Source organism: Ornithorhynchus anatinus, chromosome 13 (genome assembly GCF_004115215.2).
Source record: "Ornithorhynchus anatinus isolate Pmale09 chromosome 13, mOrnAna1.pri.v4, whole genome shotgun sequence".
NCBI classification, from domain to species: Eukaryota; Metazoa; Chordata; class Mammalia; order Monotremata; family Ornithorhynchidae; genus Ornithorhynchus; species Ornithorhynchus anatinus.
Window position 1 is genome coordinate 41,712,409 of NC_041740.1, and position 22,663 is coordinate 41,735,071.

The following is a 22,663-nucleotide window of genomic DNA, read 5'->3' on the forward strand; positions in this document are numbered from 1 at the left end:
TAGTAAATGCCGTCGTTACCATGACGATGACGGTTCTACCATCTTTTTAAAAAGACAAAAAAAGCGAGAGCTCCGCCCCGCCCCGGGCCGGTGTGGAGGTGGGGCGGCCGCAGGGTGCAGTGTGGCGCGGGGAGCGGGAGGGGGCGCTGCGGCGGGGGCCGGTGGGGCGCCTGCGCAGTGCGGTCGGCGGGGGGGGGGGGGGGGGGGGGAGGAGGCAGGACTCCCGGCAGGCTGTGCGGTGCCGTTTGAATGGCGCCGGCTTGGGGCCTGCGGGAGGTCGGGTCCCACACCTTCTAGGGCGACGCCTCCCCGCCCGCCGGGACCCCACTTCCCCACGCACCCCACCGCCGCGCATTCAGGCCCCGCAGCCCCCGCAGGACCCGCGCGCTGCTGCCGCCCTGGAGCCGAGGCGCCGCGGGACCATGAGCCGCCGGTCAGTGCAGGCCCTTCCTCCTCCCCCCCTGGCTCCCCTTGGGGTGACCCCCCGCCCCCTCCCCGGCCTCCCCTTCCAGGGGGGACCCCCCGCTTCTTCCCCTAGCTCCCCTCGGGCCGGGGGGGGACCCCCCCACTCCATCCCCGGCCTGTCCACAGCCGGTCCTGAGACCCCCCCATGTGCAGCCGGTCCTGACCCCCACATGTGCAACCGGTCCTGACCCCCCCATGTGCAACCGGTCCTGACCCCCCCATGTGCAACCGGTCCCGAGGCCCCCCGTGTGCAACCTGTCCCGAGCCCCCCCATGTGCGGCCGGTCCCGAGCCCCCCCATGTGCAACCGGTCCCGAGGCCCCCCGTGTGCAACCTGTCCCGAGCCCCCCCATGTGCGGCCGGTCCCGAGCCCCCCTATGTGCAACCGGTCCCGAGCCCCCACATGTGCAACCGGTCCTGAACCCCCCTTGTGCAACCGGACTGCGTCCGACCCTGACCATCGGGTAGCCGCCTACCCCCCCCGCCAAGTCCCCTGCGTGGCACAAAGTAAGCCTTGTAAAAATCCCACTTAAAAAACAAAAAGAAGAAGGAGAAAAATAAAGCGTGGCGTTAAAGAAAGGCACGTAGGGAAAGGTGATGAAGGCCCTTCCCGGGCCCGTCTTGCCCCTTCCCCTCCCGGGGACCCCGGATGGGGTCGGGGTCACCCCCCTCCCGGCCCTGCTAAACGTGTTATTGTGGATTGGCCTTTAATGGAAGGAATCCGGAGTCATTGTGTGTTTGCAGGCCGGGCCCAGACCGGCTGCTTCTATGGGGATCCCGTGACCCGGTGACTGCGGGTCTCTACATAGGCGCATATCCATCCATCCGGCCCCCACTCTTCTTTCGGGGTCCGCCGAAAAATCAGATCCAGCCCGACATTCCACCGTGAATTGCGCTTTGAATGGAGAATTAAAACCGGCCGGGACTTTGCCTCCTCACCCCCGCCACATGCAGCGCACACATAGGCGCTTCGGTGGTGATTATTATAGATTGGGTCGTACGGCAGGCGGTGAACGATTCGACTCTCTTTTTTTGTTTCTCTTCTCCTGCCCCATCAAATGGGCCTCGGAGAAGCGTCCGGCTGTTTTCGCTTCGGTTTCAAGGACGCGCTCGCGTCCGTTGCCGGTGAGGCTCCTGGGCTTGGCGAGGGCCAGGGACGGCGGTGCTCACCCGGGTGTCCGGCCGGGAGCCTGGGCGTGCAGAGTCCTCGGCGTTGCCCGGACGGGAGAGGGTACAAAGGCGACCAGCTCCCACTGCTCGTGCGGCTTCTGGATCCCCAGGCGGCCCCCGTCGGCCGGCAGACCGTCCCATCCTTGGATAACCTCGGTATGGATGCAGCCCCTGCACTGGGCTAAGTGTCAGACCGCCCTCAGTCTGCGGAAGCGTCAGGAGTGTCAGCCCGGCCTCCTCCTTCAGCCTCGAGGAGATCTGAGCTCATTTTACAGATGGGCAGACCGAGGCCCAAAGAGGTGAGGTGCCTGCAGTCTCCCAGGGGGCCGGGATGAGCCTGGGCCCAAGCCCCGAGAGGATCGCCGTGGAGCTCTTGAGGCGTTTTATTCCTAGGTTTCTGTGAGCAAGAGAGAAAGAACTGCTTTGACCGGTTGTGCTCCTCTGGAGAAATTCTTTGATGGCACTCTTCCCTTTAAAGAAAGGGTCTGAGTTCCTGGCCCCTCGTCCTCCTCCTCCTCCTCCCCCTCTGCAGGGGGGGGTTGTTGAACCTCAGGAAGTTTATTCAGCTGGTCGCTCGGGGCCACTTCTGAGGAGGTCCTCTGGACTCTCCCAGGCGCCGAATCGAGTGGAGCCGCACTCTAAATTTGCCGCGTCCGTCACAGGTGATTTGGATTTTTTACAGCTTTTTTTCCCCCAAACGTTGAATGGGACCTAGGGCGTCTCTCCGGGGACTGGTTAAATGGGAGGAACCTCCCTGCCTCGCAGAGTGGGCTCTGGAGGCCACGTTCTAGACGGCAGGCGGCGGAGGAGCGGAATTCATCCCGGCGGCGGCATCTTCCGGTCGTTCTGCCCGACCTCGAGGTGCCTCCGACTTGGGCCTTCCGGCCTCGGCGGTACAGAGGACGCCGCCCGCCCTCCTCGACTCCGAGGGGCAGCCGTGGCTGGGCGGGAGAAGTGGGGAGGCCCTAAGCAGGCCGGGTGGAAAGGGCCTGGTGGCCCGCGGGGACGGGGAGCCCCACGCTTCCAACCTGCGGGGGTCATGGCGACCAGAGGTCCCGGGTGCCCTTTTCCTGTCCCACAAGCTCAGTGTCACCTCCCTGTGGGCCATCTCGGAGTTCTTTCCTGCAGGGTTAAGAAAGGACGGCTTGTCCCCTGTGAGGGCGGAAGCGCCTTGTGGGCAGGGAACAAATCTCGGGCTTCCCGAGCACTAGCCCAAGGCATCGCCCACAGTGGGCGTTCGTGAGTCCCCCGGCGGTGGGTCTGAAGGAAAGCCTTAGCGCCCCGCTGGATGCTCGTGTGGGCGAGGATCTTCTCTCACCCTGATCGAGGGGACCGGGGGGTGTCCGATTCCGTCAACCCTTTCGGCCGTAGGGGGCCGCCGAGGACCAGCGAGGGGAACCCGGGCAGCCCCCACTCGAATCGCCTGCCCGTTGGCGTGGCCGGCCCTGCCCTTCCCCAAGTGTGATTTCCTCGCGGGCGGAGCGGCTGCCGACCTCCCAAGAGTCCTCGGCCCGGGCTGAAGATTCGTACTGAGGCTGGAGAAGGGAAAGTCCAGCGGTGACCCGGGAGGACGGAGAGCTGGGGGAGGAGACGGGGAAGAATCGCCGCGCCGAGACAGCGGCCGTTTACTGGGGCCAGAGACGAAATTCTTCTGCCTCGGTCTTATTGTCCATTGATTTCTCCCCCGGCCCTCTCTGGGCGCGATGGACGGGGGGAGCGGGGACCGGGCCGAAGCCGGAATTTGGTGGTGGGCGAGCGTCGAGGGGCCTGGAAGCCGTCCGACGGGAAGGCGGCGCCGTGGACCTTGGACCCCCTCCCCGACCCCAACTGTCATCTGATGTTGCCGGGGGGGGGACTTTGGGAACTGAGATGTTGGCTCTCCAGAGAAACATCCGTGGAATGGGCCCGGAATAAAGGCTCTTAAGAACTCTGCCTCACACGCGCGCCGACGCGGTTCTTTTCCCAGGCTGGACCCGGCGGGCTTCCTGGGAGCGTTTCCAACCGCGAGGCCCTATCCTCCGGAGGGGTCACCTGCCGGGCCGAGCCGCCGGCAGGAAGCCCGGGACCCGTCGGTCGGGGTCTTGGGGCAGATGATTTTGCCGCCGGTCCCCCCTTGAGAGCCCAGGAACTCGTAGTCTCCATCCAGGCCTGTGGACTAAAGCAAACGGGCAGGGTGTTTTCCAGGGGGAAAGGGTAGCAGGGCCTATCGGTGGGAGATCTGGAGGGGGGACCTGCACCTTAGAAGCTGTGCGACGGTAACTGGGGTGGGGGGATCAGAGCGGGGTCAAAAGCGATGGTGCGGGGACGGGGACTTTGGGGGAAGAGGATGCCACAAGCGGGGAAGCGGGCGTGAGCATCGGCATGCGGGAAAGAGTCCGCGGGTCCGTGCCGGGAACGGGGGTCGCGGAGCCACCCTGCGCCTCCAACCCCCTTCTGCACTGCGTGCGGGCCCGCCCGGGGGAGGAATCGCCCAGGAACGGACCGGTTCCGCTTCGGGTCTTGGGCCGTGGGGGAGGGTGTTGGTCCCTCCCACGGATGCCCGAACGTAGCACGGGCCCGTCCGTAGTGACTTCCGCTTCCCAGAGACCTCCAGGTGGTGCCGGGTTGGTCTGGGCCCCCGGAGAAGGGCCCCGGGCCTCCTCTCGCCCGCCTCCGCCCCCGCGGGCCCCGACCCGGGGAGTTTGCCGGCCGGCAGATCGGGGTGTCGTGCAGACGGGCCTAGGGAGTCGGTAGTTCCTCGGGAGACAGAGTGGCCTGGTGGAGGGAGCCCGGGCCCGAGAGTCAGAGGGCCCGAGTTCGGATCCCTGCTCTGCCGCTTCCTGCTGTGTGACCATGGGCGAGTCACTTGACGTCTCTGTGCCTCAGTTCCCTCATCTGCGAAATGAGGATTCACTCCCTGCCCTCCCTCCTACGTAGACTGTGAGCCCCGCGTGAGACCTGACTAGCTAGTATCTACCCAGAGCTTAGAGCAGTGCTTGGCAGGTGGTACGCGCTTAACAAAAGCCACGATTCTTCTTCCTTCCGCCTGGTGCGATCACCTCTGGGGAACCGTGCTCAGGGCGGGCAGATCGTCGGCTCCTCTGGGAGCTGCTTTCCGGGAGTTCAGTCCGAGAGCTGGCTCTTTCGTGGCTACAGAGACTTGGAGGGGATTAAATTGGATTCAGTCGCAGGAATTCCAGATTCTCATTCCTGTTGCATTTCTCTCTTCTCCCGGGGGCGGGGATAGGACGGGGCCGGCAAACGGATGGACCCCCCGTTGGCCCTCCCCCGGCGGCGGGAAGGACGAGAAGGGGAGGCGGTCGAGCTGAACCCCCCCCCCCCCCAACCCGCCGCTGGCACGGAAGCAGAGGGAGCGGCCGAGGAGAAGCAGGCCTGGCGGCGCTGTGTGAGGGATGGGGGGGTGGGGGCCAGGCCCTGACATGCCCCATTCCTCCGAGCCGAGCTGCCCCCTCCCCCGTCCCCACCCCCGGGAGGAGCGAGTGAGTCAGACCCCGCGCGGTCCGACGGCCGCCGCAGCCGTCCCCGGCCACGGGGGTGGAGGGGCCCTCGCGCGGCTGGCGTCCCCCTCCCGGGCTGGGGGCCGACGGGGAGGCCGGGCGGTGCAGGAACCGGGCAGCCTCTCTCCCGGGACGGTGCAGAGGGGTCCAGCTCGCCGCCGTCCCGGCCGACGGTCCTGGGGCAGAGTCCCCAGAGCCCCCTCCGAGGGAGAGGGGAAGCCGGGCCGGGGCCGGCCGACGGGCGTCGGTCGGAGGGGGACTCCAGGCCCGAGGGGCACCGACGGTGACAAGGTGCCCGGCCTGGAGCGGCCCAGCCGGGCACAGGCCCCCCAACCCCGCCGTCGGAGCGGCCCAGCTCCCCGCCCCCCATCGGAGCAGCCAGGAGGTGCCCTCCGACGGTCGGCTCCATCCGCCTCACACTAGCCCTCTCTGGGCTCCACGGCTGGGCCCCCCCCCGTCCGAGAGCAGCTCGGGGAGCTCGTGCCGGCCACCCAAGCTCCACCGAGCGCCCACCCGGCGAGCGGGCTGAAGACGTGGCGTTGGGTTATGAGCCCGTCTCCCCCGTCCCCTGCCGCGGGGCCGCCGGAGAACCAGTCCCCGTCCAGCCGGGGACCATCTGCTCTGGCCCACTTTCACCCGGGCCCTAGATCCCCCGCCAACATCTCCGGGTGTTTGGCACGGTGGGCACCTTCTCTTCCGCTGCGCCCAGCGGGCTCAGCTCAGGAGGCTGAGGTCCGGGGGGGCCGTGGCCGCCGGGAGTGGTCCGGCCGGGACCACTCGGACCCGGAAGCCGAGCTCTCGCGTGTTGTGCCTCGGGGGGGCCGGGCCCTCTGGAGGTGGCATCGGCGCGGAGGGAGGCGGGGCGGAGGGGAAGCGAGGCAGGGCTGGAGTCACGGAGAGTGGAAAGGAGCAGGCGGTCAGGGAGCTCGGGCTGCAGAGGGGACTCGGGGAGCGTCGCTAGAGAGGGGAAAGGGTCCAGGTCCGCGGGGTTTTGCAAAACCGAATCTCCCGACGGTATTTACTGTGCATTTCCTGCGACCGGAACGGCGTACCGAGCACTTAGTAAATCCCGGCACCCGTCCAGCCCGACACCCGCCTGGTGCCGGACGCCCCCATGCCCACCGCGTTCGTGCTCTGCGTTAACCGGGCTCCCGGGGTGGGGTCCGGGTGGGCCGGCCCGCCGGGCCGCGCTCCGCTCTGTCGACGCTACCGTCCGCTTTTTCGCCGCCCCCAGGGCCTTCTGGGAGTATGGCATCTGAACCTCATCATGACTGGAAACGGAACCCTCTGCAGGACGACCATCTCCTTAGAAAAAGGGCCTCGCGATTCCCTCGCAAGATCATGAAGGAGGTGAGTGGACGGTCTGGCCGGGCTTTGCCAGGCCCTCGAGGGTCCCGGGGGTTACCAGCTGGGGTCCGGCCGCCCGGTTGTATCAGCTGCGGGGGCCGCCTGTCGCTAAACAGCTGCGGGGGCCGGCCAGCTCTCTCACACTCTGTTAAAGAGCTCGGTAAAAGCGCCCTGCACGCAACCGGCGCTCGGCCGGTGCTCGTGATTCTGCTCCCCTTGGCCTTCCTGGGGCTCAGAAGTCCTCGGAGCTCGGAGCGGGACCGCTCGGCCCAGAGTGGGTCTCGAGGAGAGTTTCCCCCGTGGCGGCTCGGTACCTCGATCGGCCGACGGGCTCCTTCCGGGTCGGGGGTCGCCCCGGCTTCGGAGCTGGAGTCTTCGTCCCCCCCGCCGGCCGAGGCGCACGGGCAGGCCCCGGTTTTCCTCCCAGACTAAGCGGGTCCCGATGGCCACGGCGGCGGGGGGCTGGGGGCCTGGGCCGGGGAGGAGGTCCACGGTGGCGCTCGTCCCGCCCGCCGGACCCTCGGGGTAACGAGGGGGGCAGGCGGCGCTCCCGGTGGGGTCCACCGCGGAGGCCGGAGTGGCCCGTCGGCCGGCCTCGGGGCGCGCTTCCGTTTGGGGGATCACGTGGCCGATTCCTACCTTCGGTTGACAGGGTAAGAGAGCTCCAAAACAGCTGGCTTCTTACACACACAGGTAAGAGATGCTTCTCCCGACGGCGGGAACCACGCCCGGCGAGGGGTGGGGGGCGGCGAGGAGGGGAAACCCCGGAGGGTGGGCAGTACGGGCGGCGGGGAATGGGGAGGAGATGGGTCGGCGATGGCTCGGTGGTATGACTCCTGCAGCCAAGTGGGTGAGGGCAAGGTCAGCCCTTCGTCCGGTCTCGTGCACGCCGTAAGCGCTCAATAAGCAGGACCGGTTGACCGTTCAGGCCCCGCCGTGCACAGTGCCCTGCCTTGACCCGGTTCCGGGGACGGGACCTGAATCACCTCGATAGCGGAAACGTCGTCCGGGCAATTTTGGGAGCGTGGAGCGAGATGGCCCCAGGCCTGGGAAAATAAAAGAAGCCCAGGCCCGGGCTCGCTCCCTCGGCCCCTTCTCGTGGCCCCCTCTTGCTCAGGTTTCACCGGGCTGGGCCTCCTCCGAACCCTGTCTCTCTCTCTCTCTCTCTCTCTCTCTCTGGTTTCTCTGGGCCAAGGCTCCCGTGACCCATCTGATCCTGACCCGTGTGACGGTGCCTGGCATATAATAAGCACTTAACGGATACCGTAATTATCGGTGTCTCCTCTCTCTCTGGTCTCAGGGGGGCTGGGATTCTCCTGACCCCTCTCCCTCGCCCTGGTGTCCCGGGGCCAGGACTCCACCGATTCCCCCCGCCCCCGTCACTCCCGCTCACTGTGGTCTCACGGGACCGCTTCCTCCCGCAGACCCGCCGGTCGAGCCGTGAGGAGCCCAAACAAAGCGCCCAAAGCGGGGAGCCACAGGAGAGGTCGTCGCCACTTTCCGAGCCCCCGTTCTAGAAAAGCGGCGTCGCCCGGGGGCGGGTCCCTTGTCATGGCCAACAAGGAGAACGAGCTGGCCTGCGCGGGGCCCCTGGCCGACAAGCTGCGCCAGGACGGCCGGGCCCCGGGCCTCGGCCCCAGCGACTCGAGCGTGGCCCAGACCGAGAGCCCCTCGTCCAAATATAGCAGCTTTTTCTCTGAGGTGAGGCCTCCCCGGGCACCGCCCTCGCCATTCCCTCCTCCCCGGGGCGGGCGGGGCCCGGGGCGTCCGTGTCGGCGGCTCCCGGCTCCACTCCCTCCGCTCCCCGCCACCCCCCGTGGCCTTAGTCGGTCCCCACCTGCCGTCCCGAGGCCCACCCCGGCTGCAGCCGATCGGCCCGGCAGGGTGGCTCCAAGTAGTCCAAGGCGGAGGGGCCCGAGAGCGCCCGTGGCTCCCGAGCCGCACCGTGCCACCCACCCGTCAGCGTGTTTGGCCACACCGGTTGGACCGGGGCTGGGGAGACGGGCAGGCGGGTGGCCCGGCCGGCCCCGCTCTCCTGCCTCCTCCCCCGCGGGGTCCCCGGGAGCCCGACTGACCCAGTCGGGGCAAGTCAGGCCGACGAGTCCCCCGCCGTCTCCCCGGCCCCCCCCCCCCCCGCCCCCCCCGGGCACCGGCGTCAGCCTTTCCCCCTGCCTTCCGTCAGTTTGGGTTTCCTCCCGCCTGGAGCCATTTGACCCTCGCGGCAGCCCTGAGAGTCCGGGACGGGCAGGGATCGGGGTCCCCATTTTACGGAGGCCACGAGCGGTTGAACGAGTTGCCCGAGGTCTCGGCCGGCCGGTACCGGAACCCCGGGGCTCCGCGTTCCGCTCCTGCTGCGGGCGGAGGTCAGCGCCGTCTGGGGTGATGCCCTCTGCGGGGCCGTGCTTGGCGAATCTACCCGAGGGGCGCGGTCTCTCCTCCTGGCCGACGTGGGGGTCCTGTCCGGCGTTCCAGGTGTCTCAGGACCACGAGACGATGGCCCAGGTCCTCTTCAGTAGAAATCTGCGACTGAATGTAGCTTTAACCTTCTGGAGGAAGAGAAGTATAAGTGAGCTGGTAGCCTACTTGGTGAGGTAAATCGGTTTGCGCGTCTGGCCGGCTCGGTTCCACGCCCCCCCCCCGCCCCCCGGGCCGATCTCGGAGAGCCCGAGGGGCAGCCCGCCACCCGGCCCCTGACCGACCGACTCGGAAGCGCCCCCGCCACCCGGAACCCGGCTCCCCGGGAAGAATTCCGAGGCCTCGTCTCCCCCCCTCCCCCCGGGAGGCCACGGTCAGCCCGTCGGCGGAGATTACTGAGCGCCTGCTGGGAGCAGAACCCTGCCCCGAGTACACGGGAGGGCCCAGTAGATTCAGAAGGCGCCGTCCCTGCCCTGTAGACCATCAACCCGATGTGGGCGGGAAAGATCTGTTTATCATCGTACTCTCCCAAGCGCCCGTTTTAGTGCTCCGCGCACGGTAAGCGCTCAATAAATCCAATTGAGTGACCGATTGACCTGGGGAGCTTATATCTGGAGGAAACCTCTTGGAGGCCGTGGCAGGGGATTCTTGCCGCCGCTGTACTCTCCCGAGCACCCGGGACGGTGCTCGGGAAAGTGCTCCGTACCCCCGCTGCCTCCGGTGGACTCTCTTGACGGGTTCCCCGCCTGTGGGACAAGGGGTTCCCCTCCGCCGGGACCCAGGAGAAGCGGTTTCCACCTGTGGTGGGGAGGGGGGTGCCCGTTGGGACCGGGGCGGGGCCCTGAGCCCGGCTCTTCCTTCCGGCCCGCAGGATCGAGGACCTCGGCGTGGTGGTGGACTGTCTCCCCGTGCTCACCAGCAGGTAGCCCGCGGCCCCCTCCCAGGGTGGGACGGGGCGGGGGAGGCCGTCCGGCCAGGCGAGGCAGAGGTAACTGGGTGTCTCTCCCCCCCGTAGTCTGCAGGAAGAGAAACAAGCCGTCTCCCTGGGCTGCTGTGTGGATCTGTTACCTCTGGTGAAATCGTTGCTTAGGAGCAAATTTGAAGAGTGAGTGTGTCGTCCCCCCCCCCCGGGGCGGCCCCTGCCCTCTGGGCACGAGAGCCTGGCGTCGGCGGGGCGGGGCGGGGCTCTGCGACCGGCGCTTGGCTCGCCGCCGTCCCGCGCCCCGGCCCCCCAAGTTCGGAACCCGCCGGGCTCGGGGCCCGACGCGCCCTCCGGGGCGGGCGGGAGGCGGTGACAGGCTAAGGGGTCGGTCGAACGGGCGGAGCCGCGGCCTACGGATCGTCCCGCGGGGCCCGGCGAGCGGGTGGGGCGGGCGGAGCTCCCGACGGGGCCCGGGGGGACTAGGGACGGCCACGCTCACCCTCGGCTCGGCGCGGGGGCTCGCCGCACGTCGGGTCCGGCCCCCCCGGGGCCGGTCGCTCTCCCGGCCGCCGAGAAGCCGCCCGGGGCTCCGCTCTCCCTCTTCCCCGCTCGCCGCGGTGGGGTCAGGGAGGAGCCGGTGCTAGCGGGGGCCCGCGTTCGGTTGCAGATACGTGGTAGTCGGTCTCAACTGGCTCCAGGCGGTCATAAAGCGGTGGTGGTCCGAGCTGTCCTCCGGGGCCGACGCGGCCGAGGACGGGTGAGTCCCCCTGCGGCCGCCGGCTTCCCCCGGAGGCGTCCCCCGGCAGCCGGGGCCCGGGGAGTTCACCCCCGAGGGCTCTCAGCCCCGGAAAGGGGGTCCCCGGACCGAGGCCGGCCGGCCTCCGGGCCCGCTCCGGGACGTGCCGGCTGGCGTGCTGCGGGACGGTGGGTGGGGGCTCCCCGCCTCCCGTTTCTGCTCTCCCCTCTGCTGCGCCCAGGCGGCTCCCCGCTGGTCCCGATCCCCGGCCCACTCGCCTCAGACCTTTCTACCCCCCCCCCCCCCCGGCTCTGAGTCGGTCCACCGGCGGTGACCGGCCGCTCAGCGCCCGCCCCGCGCGTGGTCCCGGCCCTCCGGACCCCCCAGATCAACGCCCGCCCCCCCGTCTCACCGCGGCGCCCTCGTTGTCTCCTCTAGAAACGTGCAGATTTTAAAGCAGCAACTGAGTGGAATGTGGGAGCAGGAAAGCCACCTCACTCTGGTTCCAGGATACACTGGTAATATAGCTAAGGTAACGCACGTCTCCACGCCGCTGGCGCCTCCGGTAGCTTGGCTTAGGTAACGCTCTTGCAGCAGAGGCTCCAGTGGGGCAGGCAGACTCCACGTCCGTCCCGGGCCGCCGTTGCCCTTCGCCCTCCCCGCCTTTCCACCCGCCCCCGCCCCCCCCCCCCCCCCCCCCGGCACCAGGCCGTTTCTGAGCGTCTTCCCCGAGAAGGACCCCGGGGCCGGGCGGGCCACAGAGGGCGTTGGGGCAACGTGCCGGCGGTCGTGGGCTCGGGCGCGATCGGCGTCCGGGGCTGGGACGCGGGCCGGCGCTGGCTCTTGGCGCGGGGGCCGCCCGGGCGCCCCGGGGAAAGACGCCACGGAAGCCCCGGGTGGAATCCCGAGGTGCCTGACCCCCTGTGTCTCTCTCCTCCAAGGATGTCGATGCGTATTTATTGCAGCTGCACTGAGGAGGCCCGGAGGCCGGGGGACCACCCGTCTGTTTCCAATATCCCTAGACCGCCCGGTCTCCGGAGACGCCTCTCCGGGGAGCTGCGAGCGGAGGAGGGGTCCGAGGCCACCCGCCGTTCCCCCCCCCCCCCGCCACCTCGGCTCCGCCCCCGGAGCCGCCGACGGACCGCGAACCGGCCGCCTCGCGTCGAAGCGGGGGATGCCCGTCCGGGCCGGCTCCGACTTCGCCGAGGCGGCCGACGTGCGCTGTGAGAAGCGTCCACTCCTGCTGCCCCGGCCGTCGCTTCCGGGACGCCCCCGTGGACCTGGAAATGCCCCGGAGGTGCGGCCGAGTCTCGCTGCGACCCTGAGCCTCGGCCGGGGGGCGGGGGGGCGGTCCCGCGGCCCACATGGAAACGCAGGACCGGTCACGCGGGCGGAACCCCTCGGAGAGGCCCCCGCTCAGGCTGCGTCGCGCGGTGTGCCGCACCGGAGAACACTAGGTACGGCGTTGCTCCCGCCCCATCCCGTCTGGAGAGGCACCGGGGCCGCTCTGTGTCCGGCGGGCGGCCTCGATCGCTCGTGTCCGGCGGGAGAAAAGCCGGCGTCGGAGCCGCCGACCACCGCGCCCGAGCGTGCTCGGGCGGCGTCTGCGGCATCGAGGCCCCTTCCGCGGTGCGGGGAGCGGGGGGAAGCCCGCTCCTCCCCATCAGAAACGTGCCGACGGGATTCTCTGGCCTCTGCCGCCGCCAGGACCCCGACCCTCCAAGTCCACGGCTGAGCGGGCGCTTGGATGCCCGCAGTCTTGGCAAGCGCCCCTGCGGGAGGTGGCCGCCTTACAACCGGCCATTTTTTTATTACCGTATTTGGAGTACTGCTAGTTTCTCCTCTGGATCGTCTGAGCTACTTTGAGCTGAGTAAATATTTCTATATTTTTTCCTTTTCGAACTCGGGCCGATCCCGTGCCTCGTTCTAACCCGCCTGCTCCCTGCCGCTCTGCTTTCCGGGGGGGTGGAGGGTGGCCGCTGTCGCGACGGGTCCGCTTCCTCGGTCCCCGCTCCCGTCCTCCCGGTTGCGGGGGAGTATAGCCTGGCCCGGTCGATCCCAGAGGGACCGTCCCGCCCGCCACCCGGAGCCCGGTCCCGGAGCGGGGAGCAGCCGGACGAGGACCTGGCCCGGTGTTCCCCGCCCACCGGCCCCAGGAGCCGACCGTCTCCTCCGACTTCAGCATCAGTAGGCGGCATCCTGGGGGCCGGTGACCGGGCCGGCCCCGGCCCGCCCCTTCGCCGTCGCCAGCCGCTAAAGGGGCCCAGACCCGGGCGCTCCCTTGCCCTGCCCGGGGCTCGGAAATCCGAGCGGGGCCTACGGCCACGGCCGAGGAACGTCCCGTCGCTCGGCGCCGCGGCGTGCGGCCGGGGCTGCCGCCCGGGGCCCGTGAGGGTGTGCGCGAGCGGGCGGGTGAGCGTGCGCGTGCATCTCCCTGGATGCTGGTACGCGTGGATGGATGGGTTGTGAGGCCACACGGTTGTGAGTGGGTGGATGGGTGCGTTCACATGGGAGCGCAAAAGCAGTCGTGTCCGCGCCTCTCATCGTGATGGGCGCTCCCTGTGTGCCAGGCGCCGGGTAAGAACGCACGGATGCAAGTTAAACGCCCGAGGCACTCAAGGGGCTCACGGCCTTTGAGGGAAGGGAGAAAGGCCGACCGGACAACGGGCAAAACAATAAGAGCGCAAGACCAAAATAAAAGGCAGGGATAAATACAAAGGAAAAAAGGCAACGAGGGGCCGGGGACCTAGGTGTTTTTCCGTCTTGCACCTCCCAGTCCAATCACCGCCCTCACCACGGTCGACGTTTTACCGGGTTATCGCTCTGCCGCTGACTCCTTCCTCCTGCCTGGGTTGGAGCCGGGCATGAAAATGGTAATGATAACATCGAATCAATTGTGTTTACTGAGCACTTGCTGTGTGCAGAGCACCGGACTAAGCATTTTGGAAAGTACAAAACGGGCTGGCAGACACGTTTCCTCCTCACGAGCTTATAGTCTAGAGGGGGAGACGGCCATCGGTCTAAATCGTGAATTATGTATACAAGTGCTGGTGGGGCGGATGGAGGGTGTTAAATCAAAATGCAGGGTGTTGCGGAAGGGAGTGGGAGAAGAAGAGGAAACGAGGACCTAACCAGTCGTATTGCGCGCTGTGTGCAGGGCACTGTACTAAAAGCTTGGGGGAGTACAAGAACAACAGATCTAGTCATGGGTTCTAATACCAGATTATTATTTTAATGATATTTAAGGGCTTACTGTGTGTCAGGGAAGACTGTGAGCCTCACATGGGACAAACCTGACTACCCTGTATCTACGTCAGCGCTTAGAACAGTGCTCCGCACCTAGTAAGCGCTTAACAAATACCAACATTATTACTGGGGTGCGGGGAGAGGCAAGCTGATCGGGTTGGGCACAGTCCACGTCCCACGTGGCGCGCGCAGCTTTAATCCCCATTTCACAGCTGAGGTCATTGAGGCCAGAAAAGTGAAGTGACTGGCAGAAGGTCGCAGCGCGGGCACCTGGCGGAGGCAGGACCAGGGCCCGGGTTCCAGGTTGACGGAGGCACGAGTTGAGAGAAGACGGTGAGGCGGCAGGAACGGGGGGGCAGTTCACCGAAGGCCCACGGGGTTCGAATTCCGGCTCCACCGGTCGTCACCTGTGTGACTTGGGGCAAGTCGCTTCCCTATGCCTCAGTCGCCTCATCTGTCAAACGGGGATGAAGACCGCGAGCCCCACGTGGGACCACCCGATCCCCCTGTATCTACCCCAGCGCTCAGAGCGGCGCTCGGCACACGGTAAGAGCTTAACGGATCCCGTCGTCATCCTCCATCCCCGTTTTCCAGATGGGGTCGCCGAGGCCCAGAGAAGTGAAGTGACCGGCCCAAGGTCACCCAGCAGGCCAGTGGTGGAGGTGGGGTGACAATGCTGGTATCTGTCAAGCGCTTACTATAATAACGGTGGCATCTGTTAAGCGCTGACTGTGTGCAAAGCACCGTTCTAAGCGACGGGGGATACAAGGTCGTCCCCCGTGGGGCTCCCGGTCTTCCTCCCCATTTTCCAGATGAGGCCCGGAGAGAAGTGAAGTGGCTCGCCCGCAGTCACCCGGCTGACAAGGGGCAGAGTGGGGATTCGAACCCATGACCTCTGACTCCCAAGCCCGGGCTCTTTCCAGTGAGGTCGCCGAGGCCCAGAGAAGTGAAGTGACCGGCCCGAGGTCACCCAGCCGACGAGTGGCGGAGGCGGAATGATGATGATTATGCTATTGCACCGTTCTAAGCGCCGGGGAGATGCAGGGGCATCAGGTGGTCCCACGTGGGGCTCACGGTCTTCATCCCCATTTGACAGACGGGGCAACTGAGGCCCGGAGAAGGGAAGTGACTTGCTAATAATAAGGTCGGTATTCGTTAAGCGCTGATTCCGGGCAGAGCGCGGAGAGACGGGCTCATCGGGTCGTCCCACGTGGGGCTCCCAGCTAATCCCCATCCCCCAGATGAGGTCGCTGAGGCCCGGAGAAGTGAAGGGGCTCGTCCGCAGTCACCCAGCCGAGAAGGGCCAGAGGCGGGATTCGCACCCGGCGCCCGCCGCCTCTTCCGCTCCGCGCGCCGGAAGTCCCCGGGCGGGGGGGGGGGGAGGGGAAGGGGGGGACTTCCGGCGGGCGCGCGCCGGGGCAGGGCGGAGGCTGCCGGCTCGTGACGTCGGCGCGCGCGCGGGGCGGGGCTTCCGGTCCGTGACGTCGGCGCGCGCGGGGGCGGGACTTCCGGCCGAGCGAAGGGGAAGGGAGGGGGAAGGCGTCATGGCGGCGGCGGCGCGGCGGGCGCGGCGGCCGCTGCTGCTGCTGCTGCCGCCGGTGCTGCTGCTGTGGTGTCCGGCGCCGCCGGGCGTCGCGGCGGGGGGCGCGGAGCCGGGCGCCGAGGCCGGGGAGCGCTTCAAGATCGAGGGCCGGGCGGTGGTGTCGGGGGTGAAGCCGCAGGACTGGATCGCGGCGGCGCGCGTGCTGGTGGACGGCGAGGACCACGTGGGCTTCCTCAAGTGAGGGCCGCGTCCCCGACGGAGCCGGCCGGAAAAATCACCGGGCGCGGCGGGGGTCGACGAGGGAAGGCACTCGCCCGGGCTCACGCGGCTGACGACGGGCGGGGTCGGAATTAGAACCCAGCACCTCCGACTTCCTCCCCCCCCCCGGGCGCTTTCCGCTCAGCCGCGCTGCTTCTCTGCCTGTTTGTGGAGCGCCTGAGTGTGCGCCAGGCGCTGTAGTAGGCGCCGGCCCACGATGGTATCTGCCAAGCGCTTACTATGTGCCAGGCGCCGTAGTAGGCGCTGGGCGACGATGGTATCTGCTAAGCGCTTACTGTGTGCCAGGCGCTGGACCACGATGGTATCTGCTAGGCGCTTACTATGTGCCGGGCGCTGTAGTAGGCGCCAGACAGCAGTGGTATCTGCTAAGCGCTTACTATGTGCCGGGCGCTGTAGTAGGTGCTGGGCAATGATGGTATCTGCCATGTGCCAGGCACTGTAGTAAGCGCTGGACAGCAGTGGTATCTGCTCACCGCTTACTATGTAGCGTGGCTCAGCGGAAAGAGCCCGGGCTTGGGAGTCAGAGGTCATGAGTTCGAATCGCGGCTCGGCCACTTGCCGGCCGTGTGACCGCGGGCGAGTCGCTTCGCTTCCCTGGGCCTCGATGACCTCATCCGTCCAATGGGGGTGAACCGTGAGCCTCCCGTGGGACCACCCGATGACCCTGGATCTCCCCCAGCGCTTAGAACGGTGCTCGGCACGTAGTAAGCGCTTCACAAATAGCAACGTTATCATCATTCTAAGCGATCCCCGGCTCCGAGCCGCGGGCGGAGGGCGGGGCGGGCCCCGGCCTGCGGGGAAGGGGTCGCCGGGGCCAGAAACGGTTGGTTCTTCCAGGACAGACGGGAGCTTCGTGGTGCACGACATCCCCTCCGGCTCCTACGTCGTGGAGGTCGTATCGCCGGCTCACAGGTTTGAGCCTGTGCGCGTCGACATCACTTCCAAGGGGAAGATGAGGTGAGAACCCTGCCCCGCCGCCCCCCTGCCCCGCCGCCCCTTTGCCCCGCCGCCCCCTGCCCCGCCACCCCCCGCCCTCACCCCCAATCGGAGCGGCAGCGGCTTTAGGAGGAGGACCCGGTGACCCTGCAGATGAAAACCTCGGGAGCCCCCGAGGCTCCTCTTTCCGCCCCACCGGGGCGCGGGGGGCTCCCGGACCCCGGGGTTCCTGGGGGGGTCACCTCCCTGACCACCCCGGAGCGAGCAGCGGGTCTAGGCGTTCGGGGGACGAGAACCGGGTTCAAGGACGGGGGCCCTCTGTGACTCCAGGGGAGCTGGTGAACCGAAGAAATTATAATAACGTTGGCGTTAAGCGCTTACCCTGTGCAGAGCACCATTCTAAGCGCTGGGGGAGATCCGGGGTCATCGGGTCGTCCCACGGGAGGCTCCCGGTCTTCATCCCCATTGGACGGATGAGGGAACCGAGGCCCAGAGAAGCGAAGCGACTCGCGCCCGGTCACGCGGCTGACGAGTGGCAGAGCGGGGATTCGAGCTCGTGACCTCCGACTCCCGGGCCCGGGCTCTCTCCGCTGAGCCGCGCCGCTTCTCCCCACGCCGCCCGGGATCAGGACTAACGGTTCTGAAGCTCGGGCGGCGGCCCCCAGCCCGCCCCCGGGGTGAGGGTTTGGAGAACCCGGGTCGCCAGAGTCCCCGGGGGGGGGGCCGCGGCCGTTGGGCGCGGCGGGCTTCCTTAAAATGGGACCGTCGCTGCCGCAGCCCGCTCTCTCTAAGGTGAGGCCTTCCCCCTTGCCCGCCGCGGGAGTCCTGGGGCCGCGCGGGCCCTGGCTCAGCGACGGGGGCGTCCTCGGGAGAGCGTTCGACGAGGCGCCGTTTCTGAGCCGGCCCCGGGAGGGCGGCGGGACCCTCCCCCGAGGCGCCGGCCGCCCCGGGAGCCTGCTGAAAAAAGTGAGGGAGCGTGGCAGCCGGAGGGGCCGCGGGCGACGCCTCCCCGGCCGGCGGACCGCCGGCCCGGAGGCGCGACCGAGTCCCGGTGTCGACGGCCGCGACGGACTCTTCGACCGGGCCGGGGCAAGGGGGCGGGAACTCTCGGGGGGGGCCCCGTGGAGCCGGTCCGCCAGCTTCCGGTCCCGCCCCGTCCCCCAGGGCCCGCTACGTGAATTACATCAAGACGTCGGAAGTGGTGCGGCTCCCCTACCCGCTGCAGATGAAGTCGTCCGGCCCGCCCTCCTACTTCCTCAAACGGGAGTCCTGGGGCTGGACCGACTTCCTGATGAACCCCATGGTGCGTGTCCCGAGGGCGCGGGGGAGCCCGGGGCCCCTCCCTCCCCGCCGGAGCCGCGGCCCCGGGCGGGGAACCCCGGCTTGCGGGGTGGAGACGGGCCGGGGCCCGGCCGGGGGAGAGGGGAGCCCCGTCCGGAGATGCGGGCGGCCCGGCGGGCGGGCGGTGCGTCCCCGGGGCTGCCGCCGGCCCCGGAGGAGTTTCTCGACTGCCCGCGCGCTCCCTAGGTGTTGATGATGGTCCTGCCGCTGCTCATCTTTGTGCTTCTGCCCAAAGTCGTCAACACCAGCGACCCCGACATGAGGCGGGTGAGGACGGGTCCCGGGAGGGCGGGGGGAGGGCCGGGGGGCTCGCGGCCCGGGCCCGGACCCCGCCCCGGCGGGACCGCCTCCGGGGGGGGGGCGGGGGGAGATCTCACCCCCGGGTCCGTCCCCCGCAGGAGATGGAGCAGTCGATGAACATGCTCAACTCCAACCACGAGCTGCCCGACGTCTCCGAGTTCATGACGCGACTCTTCTCGTCCAAGTCCTCCGGCAAGACCGGGGGCGGCGGCGGCGGCAAATCCGGCAAAAGCGGGGTCGGGAAGAGGAGGTAGAGGGAGGCCGGGGCCCCATCCCTCCTCGGTGCTTCCGAGAGAGACCCAGGGGAGTGAGAGAGAGAGAGAGAGTGCGTGCGACGCGGCGGGGGGAGAGGAAGCGCGTGCACGCGAGCGAGCGCAGGACCGTCGTCCCCGTCCCCGCCCCCCCCCGGGCACCGTGCACGGCGTCCCTTTGTGCCGCGGAGGCCACTTCGTACGCGAGCCCCGCGCCTGCGTGAGGTCGGTACGGCGGCCGCCGCCTCGGATCGCCCGCGGGGCCCCGCCGACTGCGACGTGTAACTAAATTATAGCAAGTGCTCTGTATGTGCGTGTGCGTGCGTACGTGCGTGCTCCGCTCGGATCAAGTCTTAACCCAGACCGCCCCCGGCCCCTTCCCTCGCGCCGCAGCGCCGTCTTCTCCCCGATCCGGGCTTGGGGTCCCGGGGTCCTCGGGGCGGAGGGGCTCCGGGCGGGGACGGGGGCCGTCCCCATCGCCGCCCGCCGCCCCCTCCCCCCCCCCGGCCCGCCTCCGGTGTCGGCGCGGGGGACCCGTGCGGTCGGGGGGCTCGTCTCCGCTACCCTCTCGGGCAGCAGAGGCCAGGTTTCGGAGTTCTCGTTTCCGTGTCGGACCGCCCCGGGTCGGGGGTCGGGGCGCCGCGATCCCTGCCCTCGAGGGGCTGCCGGTTGGGTGGGGGAGACAGTGCGCGCACGCGTCGTCGTCATCACCGTCGTCGATGATATTTATTGAGCGCTTAGTGTGTGCGGAGCGCCGTGCTACGCTAACTGTACAATACAACGCGTTCGGCAGATGCTTTCCCTGCCCCCGACGAGCTTACCGCCACCCAGTTGTGTTTACTGAGTGCCCACTCCGTGCAGAGCGCTGTAATAAGCACTCGGGGAAGTCCAAGACAGTTGACGGACAACCCCCGCCCTCGGGGAGCTTACAGTCGACTTCGGGGGGAGACAGACGCTAAAATGAATCACAGTTTGGGGCGGGGGGAACCAACGGTGTTTAAAGATACGCGTCCAAGTACCTAGGGAACTACTACGTGACAGACGGCGGGGGGCTGTCAGATACGATAAGGATGGTATCGGTTAAGCGCTTACGTAGGGGGAGGGAGCCGAAGGCCGATGGGGGGGTCTCCCCATTGTACAGATGGACACCTCGAGGCCCGAGGGGGGCGGGACCTCGCCCAAGTCACCGGCGCCGTAGCGTCCTGGGTGGAGCCTGCGGCCGGGGCGCCGGGGGAGGGCGGGAAGGCCCGGTCAAGACCACGGCGATAACGGATCGGGCGGCCACGCGGCTCGCGGCTCTGCCGGCCCGGGGCACGGAGGGGGTCGGGGCTCACGCGAGCCCCGGGTCCGGCACCGTCGAGGCCGGTTGACGCGGAGGGAAGCCGCCAAGCCGGCCGCTCCCACACCCGCCTCTCCGCCGCCCGCCCCCGGGTCCCCGGCCGCCGGCACGGGACGTCTGATGACGGGAGGCTCGCGGCCGGTCGCGGCCCCCTTCCCTCCGCCGGGCCGCCTCGGCCTCCCCGCCCGCGCCGCGGGCAGAGCCGAGTCCGGGGAGACGGGCCAGGTCCCCGGTCGGGAGACGGGTGACGTGACGGGGAGGACGGAGGTCAGGCCCCGGGGGCAGCCGGGGCTCCGCCCGTTCCCTTGGGGGCCCCCGCAGGGAGATGACGGAGGCCGGAGGGAAGGAGGGGGGCCGCCCCCCAGCTGATGGGGTGGTCTGTCGTCCTGAGAGCGGGGCGTGGGCCGGGCAGCCAACCGGGGAGGCCGGGTCCGAGAGCCGGCCCCCTCCCCCAACCCTTCGGCAGCAGCCTGCAGGTCTGGAAGGGGATCTGGAGGCCCGGAGGAGGGTGGCGGGTGGACGTGGATCCCGGTAATTGTGCCCCGCTCCCTCCCGGAGGTCCTCCCGCGTTGGAGGCCCGGGGGCCGACGAGGCCAGGGTTAGGGAGATGCCCCTATCGGGCGTCACCCTCACCCCCTGTACTCCTGGGCCGGACGTTCCCGCCCCCCAGGAGCCCTGAAGCGTGAGGGCCCCCCCCCCGGGGGCAGCGGCCGCCTTCCGTCCGGGGGAGTGACGCGCCGGACCCCGTCTGCGGCCCGGCGGCTCCCGCTCCTCGTCCTGTGAGCCGCGCCGCCCGGCGGGGAGGCCGGGGAGGTGGCCCACGCCCACCTCCTCTCCCGCCAAGATGCAGAGGGGCCGGCCTCCCCGCCGGACGGAGGTTCCTGGGCGGGAGACCGGGGGAGGGATCGGCTCCTGCAGTCCCACCCCGTTCCCGGTCCAGCCCGGTGACCCCCGGGGACGGAGGCTTGTGGCTTCCTGGCTTTTGCCTTGGGTGGTAGAGGGCGGGACCCGGAGACGCCCAACTCGCGCCCTCCCCCCGGCCGGCGGCCCCGGCCCCCCGCCCATCGTTTTTCCCCTCTTAGGGGGAGGCCCGGGCCAATAACGACGATACTCCTTAAGCCCTTGGGACGTGCCTTGCACCGTACTAAAAGCCGGGGTAGGTAGGTGATGGGCTGGGCTGGACACCGTCCGTATCCCAGTTGGGGTTCGCAGCCTAAGGAGGGTGTGGGTTCCAGCCCCCCCGTTACAGATGAGGAAACCGAGGCGCAGAGAAAGGAAGCGACTTGCCCCGGGGCACCCAGCCGGTGCAGGGGTAGCTCCCGCCGCCGCCTCCAGCGGGGTCAGGCCCGACCGGGCGACCGACGACCGGCGGTGGGACGGGGACCGGGACGAGTAGCGGGATCGGGACCGGGACGAGGTGACGGCGGAGGCCGGGAGCCCCCGGGGACGAACTCTGGGCCGACCCACCGCAGGCCTGCATCGACCCCAGCAAAGGAAGAGCGGCGGTGCCAACCCGACTCCTCCCCCGAGAGCTTCCGCGAGGGTCGCCCGGCGCGGCCGCGGGCCTGAACCCCGCGGACCGTGGGAAGGAGGGACCCCAACCCCGAAGCCGTCCGCATCCTAGAGAAGCAGCGTGGCTCAGTGGAAAGAGCCCGGGCTCGGGAGTCGGAGGACCTGGGTGCTAATCCCGGCTCCGCCACTTGTCAGCTGTGGGACTCTGGGCAAGTCACTTCACTGCTCTGAGCCCCAGTGACCTCATCTGTCAAATGGGGAGGAAGACCGCGAGCCCCACGTGGGACAACCTGATCGCCTTGTATCCCCCCAGCGCTTCGAACGGTGCTTTGCAGATAGTAAGCGCTTAACAAATGCCACCGTTATCATCATCACCCCTCCCCTTCCCCCCGCCTCGGCCCAGGATGCCAATAAAGGGAGTGTCTGGAGCCCCCCTCCTCACGTTGGTATTTATTAAGCCCTTCCTATGTGTCAAGCACTGTTCCAAGTGCTGGGGTAGATATAAGGGAATTAGGTTGTCCCAAGTGGGGCTCGCTGTCTTCATCCCCGTTTGACAGATGCGGTCACTGAGGCCCAGGGAAGTGACGCGACCGGCCCAAGGTCACACAGCTGACAGGCGGCGGAGCCGGGATTAGGACCCGCCACCTGTGACCTACAGTAGCAGGGTGAGGCCCCTCATCCGTCCAACCCGGAGACGCCCCGTCACACCCGCAGGTGCGCACACTTGTCGACGCCCACACGCACGCTCACAACTGACGCGCGCCCGGCCGAGAGGGCACGCCGCTGCTTTCCTCCCGGGCCCTGGGTCTGCGGCGACGACGGGTGACCGGGAGCCCCGGGCGGAGTTAATCCTTTCCTCCAGAGTCCCCAACGGGCAATACAGTAAAGCATCCTCCGCCGTCCTTGCCCCCTGACTCGCCGGAGCCCCGAGCCCAAGGGGCGGCGATGGAGACGCGCGACGCCGCGCTGACACCGGCCGTACGCTTGCGTGTCCCTGGCAGGGTCCGGCAGCCGGTATCATCCCCCTCTCCCCTCCACCCTGAGCCAGACTGGACCGGATGACCTGCCCCCTCCCGCCTCAACCCGGGCCTGGGCTGAAGGCAGGAGAACGGGACCCCCCCCCCCGCCCCCACCATTTTCAGACCTTAGTGGCCAAAGCGGGGCCGGAGAGAGAGAATGGGAGGGAGCAGAGAAAAGACCCAGGAAGATCGGGAGACGTCGGGGGGGGGCGGGGGAGTCCAGCCGATGGATCGATCGAGAGTCTCGACTTGCCGCCGGGGGCCGAGCACCGCGCCGAGGGCTGGGGAGGGTTGGTGGACGGTCAAGTCTGTAGGTTCATCGCCGGCCCCGGGGCATCTCACGGTC

At 68.6% G+C, this 22,663-nt stretch overlaps 2 protein-coding genes across 3 annotated transcripts; both read left to right on the forward strand.

Annotated features, from left to right (window-relative positions):
- Positions 1 to 219: 219 nt before the first annotated feature.
- Positions 220 to 12,453, forward strand: KATNBL1 (katanin regulatory subunit B1 like 1). 2 transcript variants are annotated; one of them, XM_039913999.1, is made up of 10 exons: positions 220 to 433; positions 6,366 to 6,481; positions 7,131 to 7,171; positions 7,903 to 8,179; positions 8,951 to 9,069; positions 9,765 to 9,815; positions 9,909 to 9,998; positions 10,483 to 10,572; positions 10,990 to 11,083; positions 11,517 to 12,453. In XM_039913999.1, the coding sequence occupies exons 2-10, from the start codon at positions 6,380 to 6,382 to the stop codon at positions 11,523 to 11,525; spliced, it is 873 nt and encodes a 290-aa protein (XP_039769933.1). In that variant the 5' UTR covers positions 220 to 433; positions 6,366 to 6,379; the 3' UTR covers positions 11,526 to 12,453. The 2 variants fall into 2 exon arrangements, with proteins under 2 accessions (XP_039769933.1, XP_028933079.1); XM_029077246.2 differs by having other exon boundaries at positions 221 to 433; positions 11,493 to 12,453.
- Positions 12,454 to 15,326: 2,873 nt separating this feature from the next.
- Positions 15,327 to 18,756, forward strand: EMC7 (ER membrane protein complex subunit 7). Its single transcript, XM_029077412.2, has 5 exons — positions 15,327 to 15,577; positions 16,457 to 16,576; positions 17,720 to 17,858; positions 18,083 to 18,163; positions 18,295 to 18,756. The coding sequence occupies exons 1-5, from the start codon at positions 15,342 to 15,344 to the stop codon at positions 18,448 to 18,450; spliced, it is 732 nt and encodes a 243-aa protein (XP_028933245.2). The 5' UTR covers positions 15,327 to 15,341; the 3' UTR covers positions 18,451 to 18,756.
- Positions 18,757 to 22,663: the final 3,907 nt, after the last annotated feature.

What these genes read in the sequence shown, in the direction of transcription:
- KATNBL1 (XM_029077246.2), top strand. Translation starts at nt 6,380, where the DNA reads ATGGCATCTGAACCTCATCATGACTGGAAACGGAACCCTCTGCAGGAC. An exon ending in CTTAGGAGCAAATTTGAAGA is followed by an intron (nt 9,999 to 10,482) that starts GTGAGTGTGTCG and finishes GTTCGGTTGCAG; the next exon opens with ATACGTGGTAGTCGGTCTCA. An exon ending in ACACTGGTAATATAGCTAAG is followed by an intron (nt 11,084 to 11,492) that starts GTAACGCACGTC and finishes CTCTCCTCCAAG; the next exon opens with GATGTCGATGCGTATTTATT.
- EMC7 (XM_029077412.2), top strand. Translation starts at nt 15,342, where the DNA reads ATGGCGGCGGCGGCGCGGCGGGCGCGGCGGCCGCTGCTGCTGCTGCTG. An exon ending in GACCACGTGGGCTTCCTCAA is followed by an intron (nt 15,578 to 16,456) that starts GTGAGGGCCGCG and finishes TGGTTCTTCCAG; the next exon opens with GACAGACGGGAGCTTCGTGG. An exon ending in GCGACCCCGACATGAGGCGG is followed by an intron (nt 18,164 to 18,294) that starts GTGAGGACGGGT and finishes CGTCCCCCGCAG; the next exon opens with GAGATGGAGCAGTCGATGAA.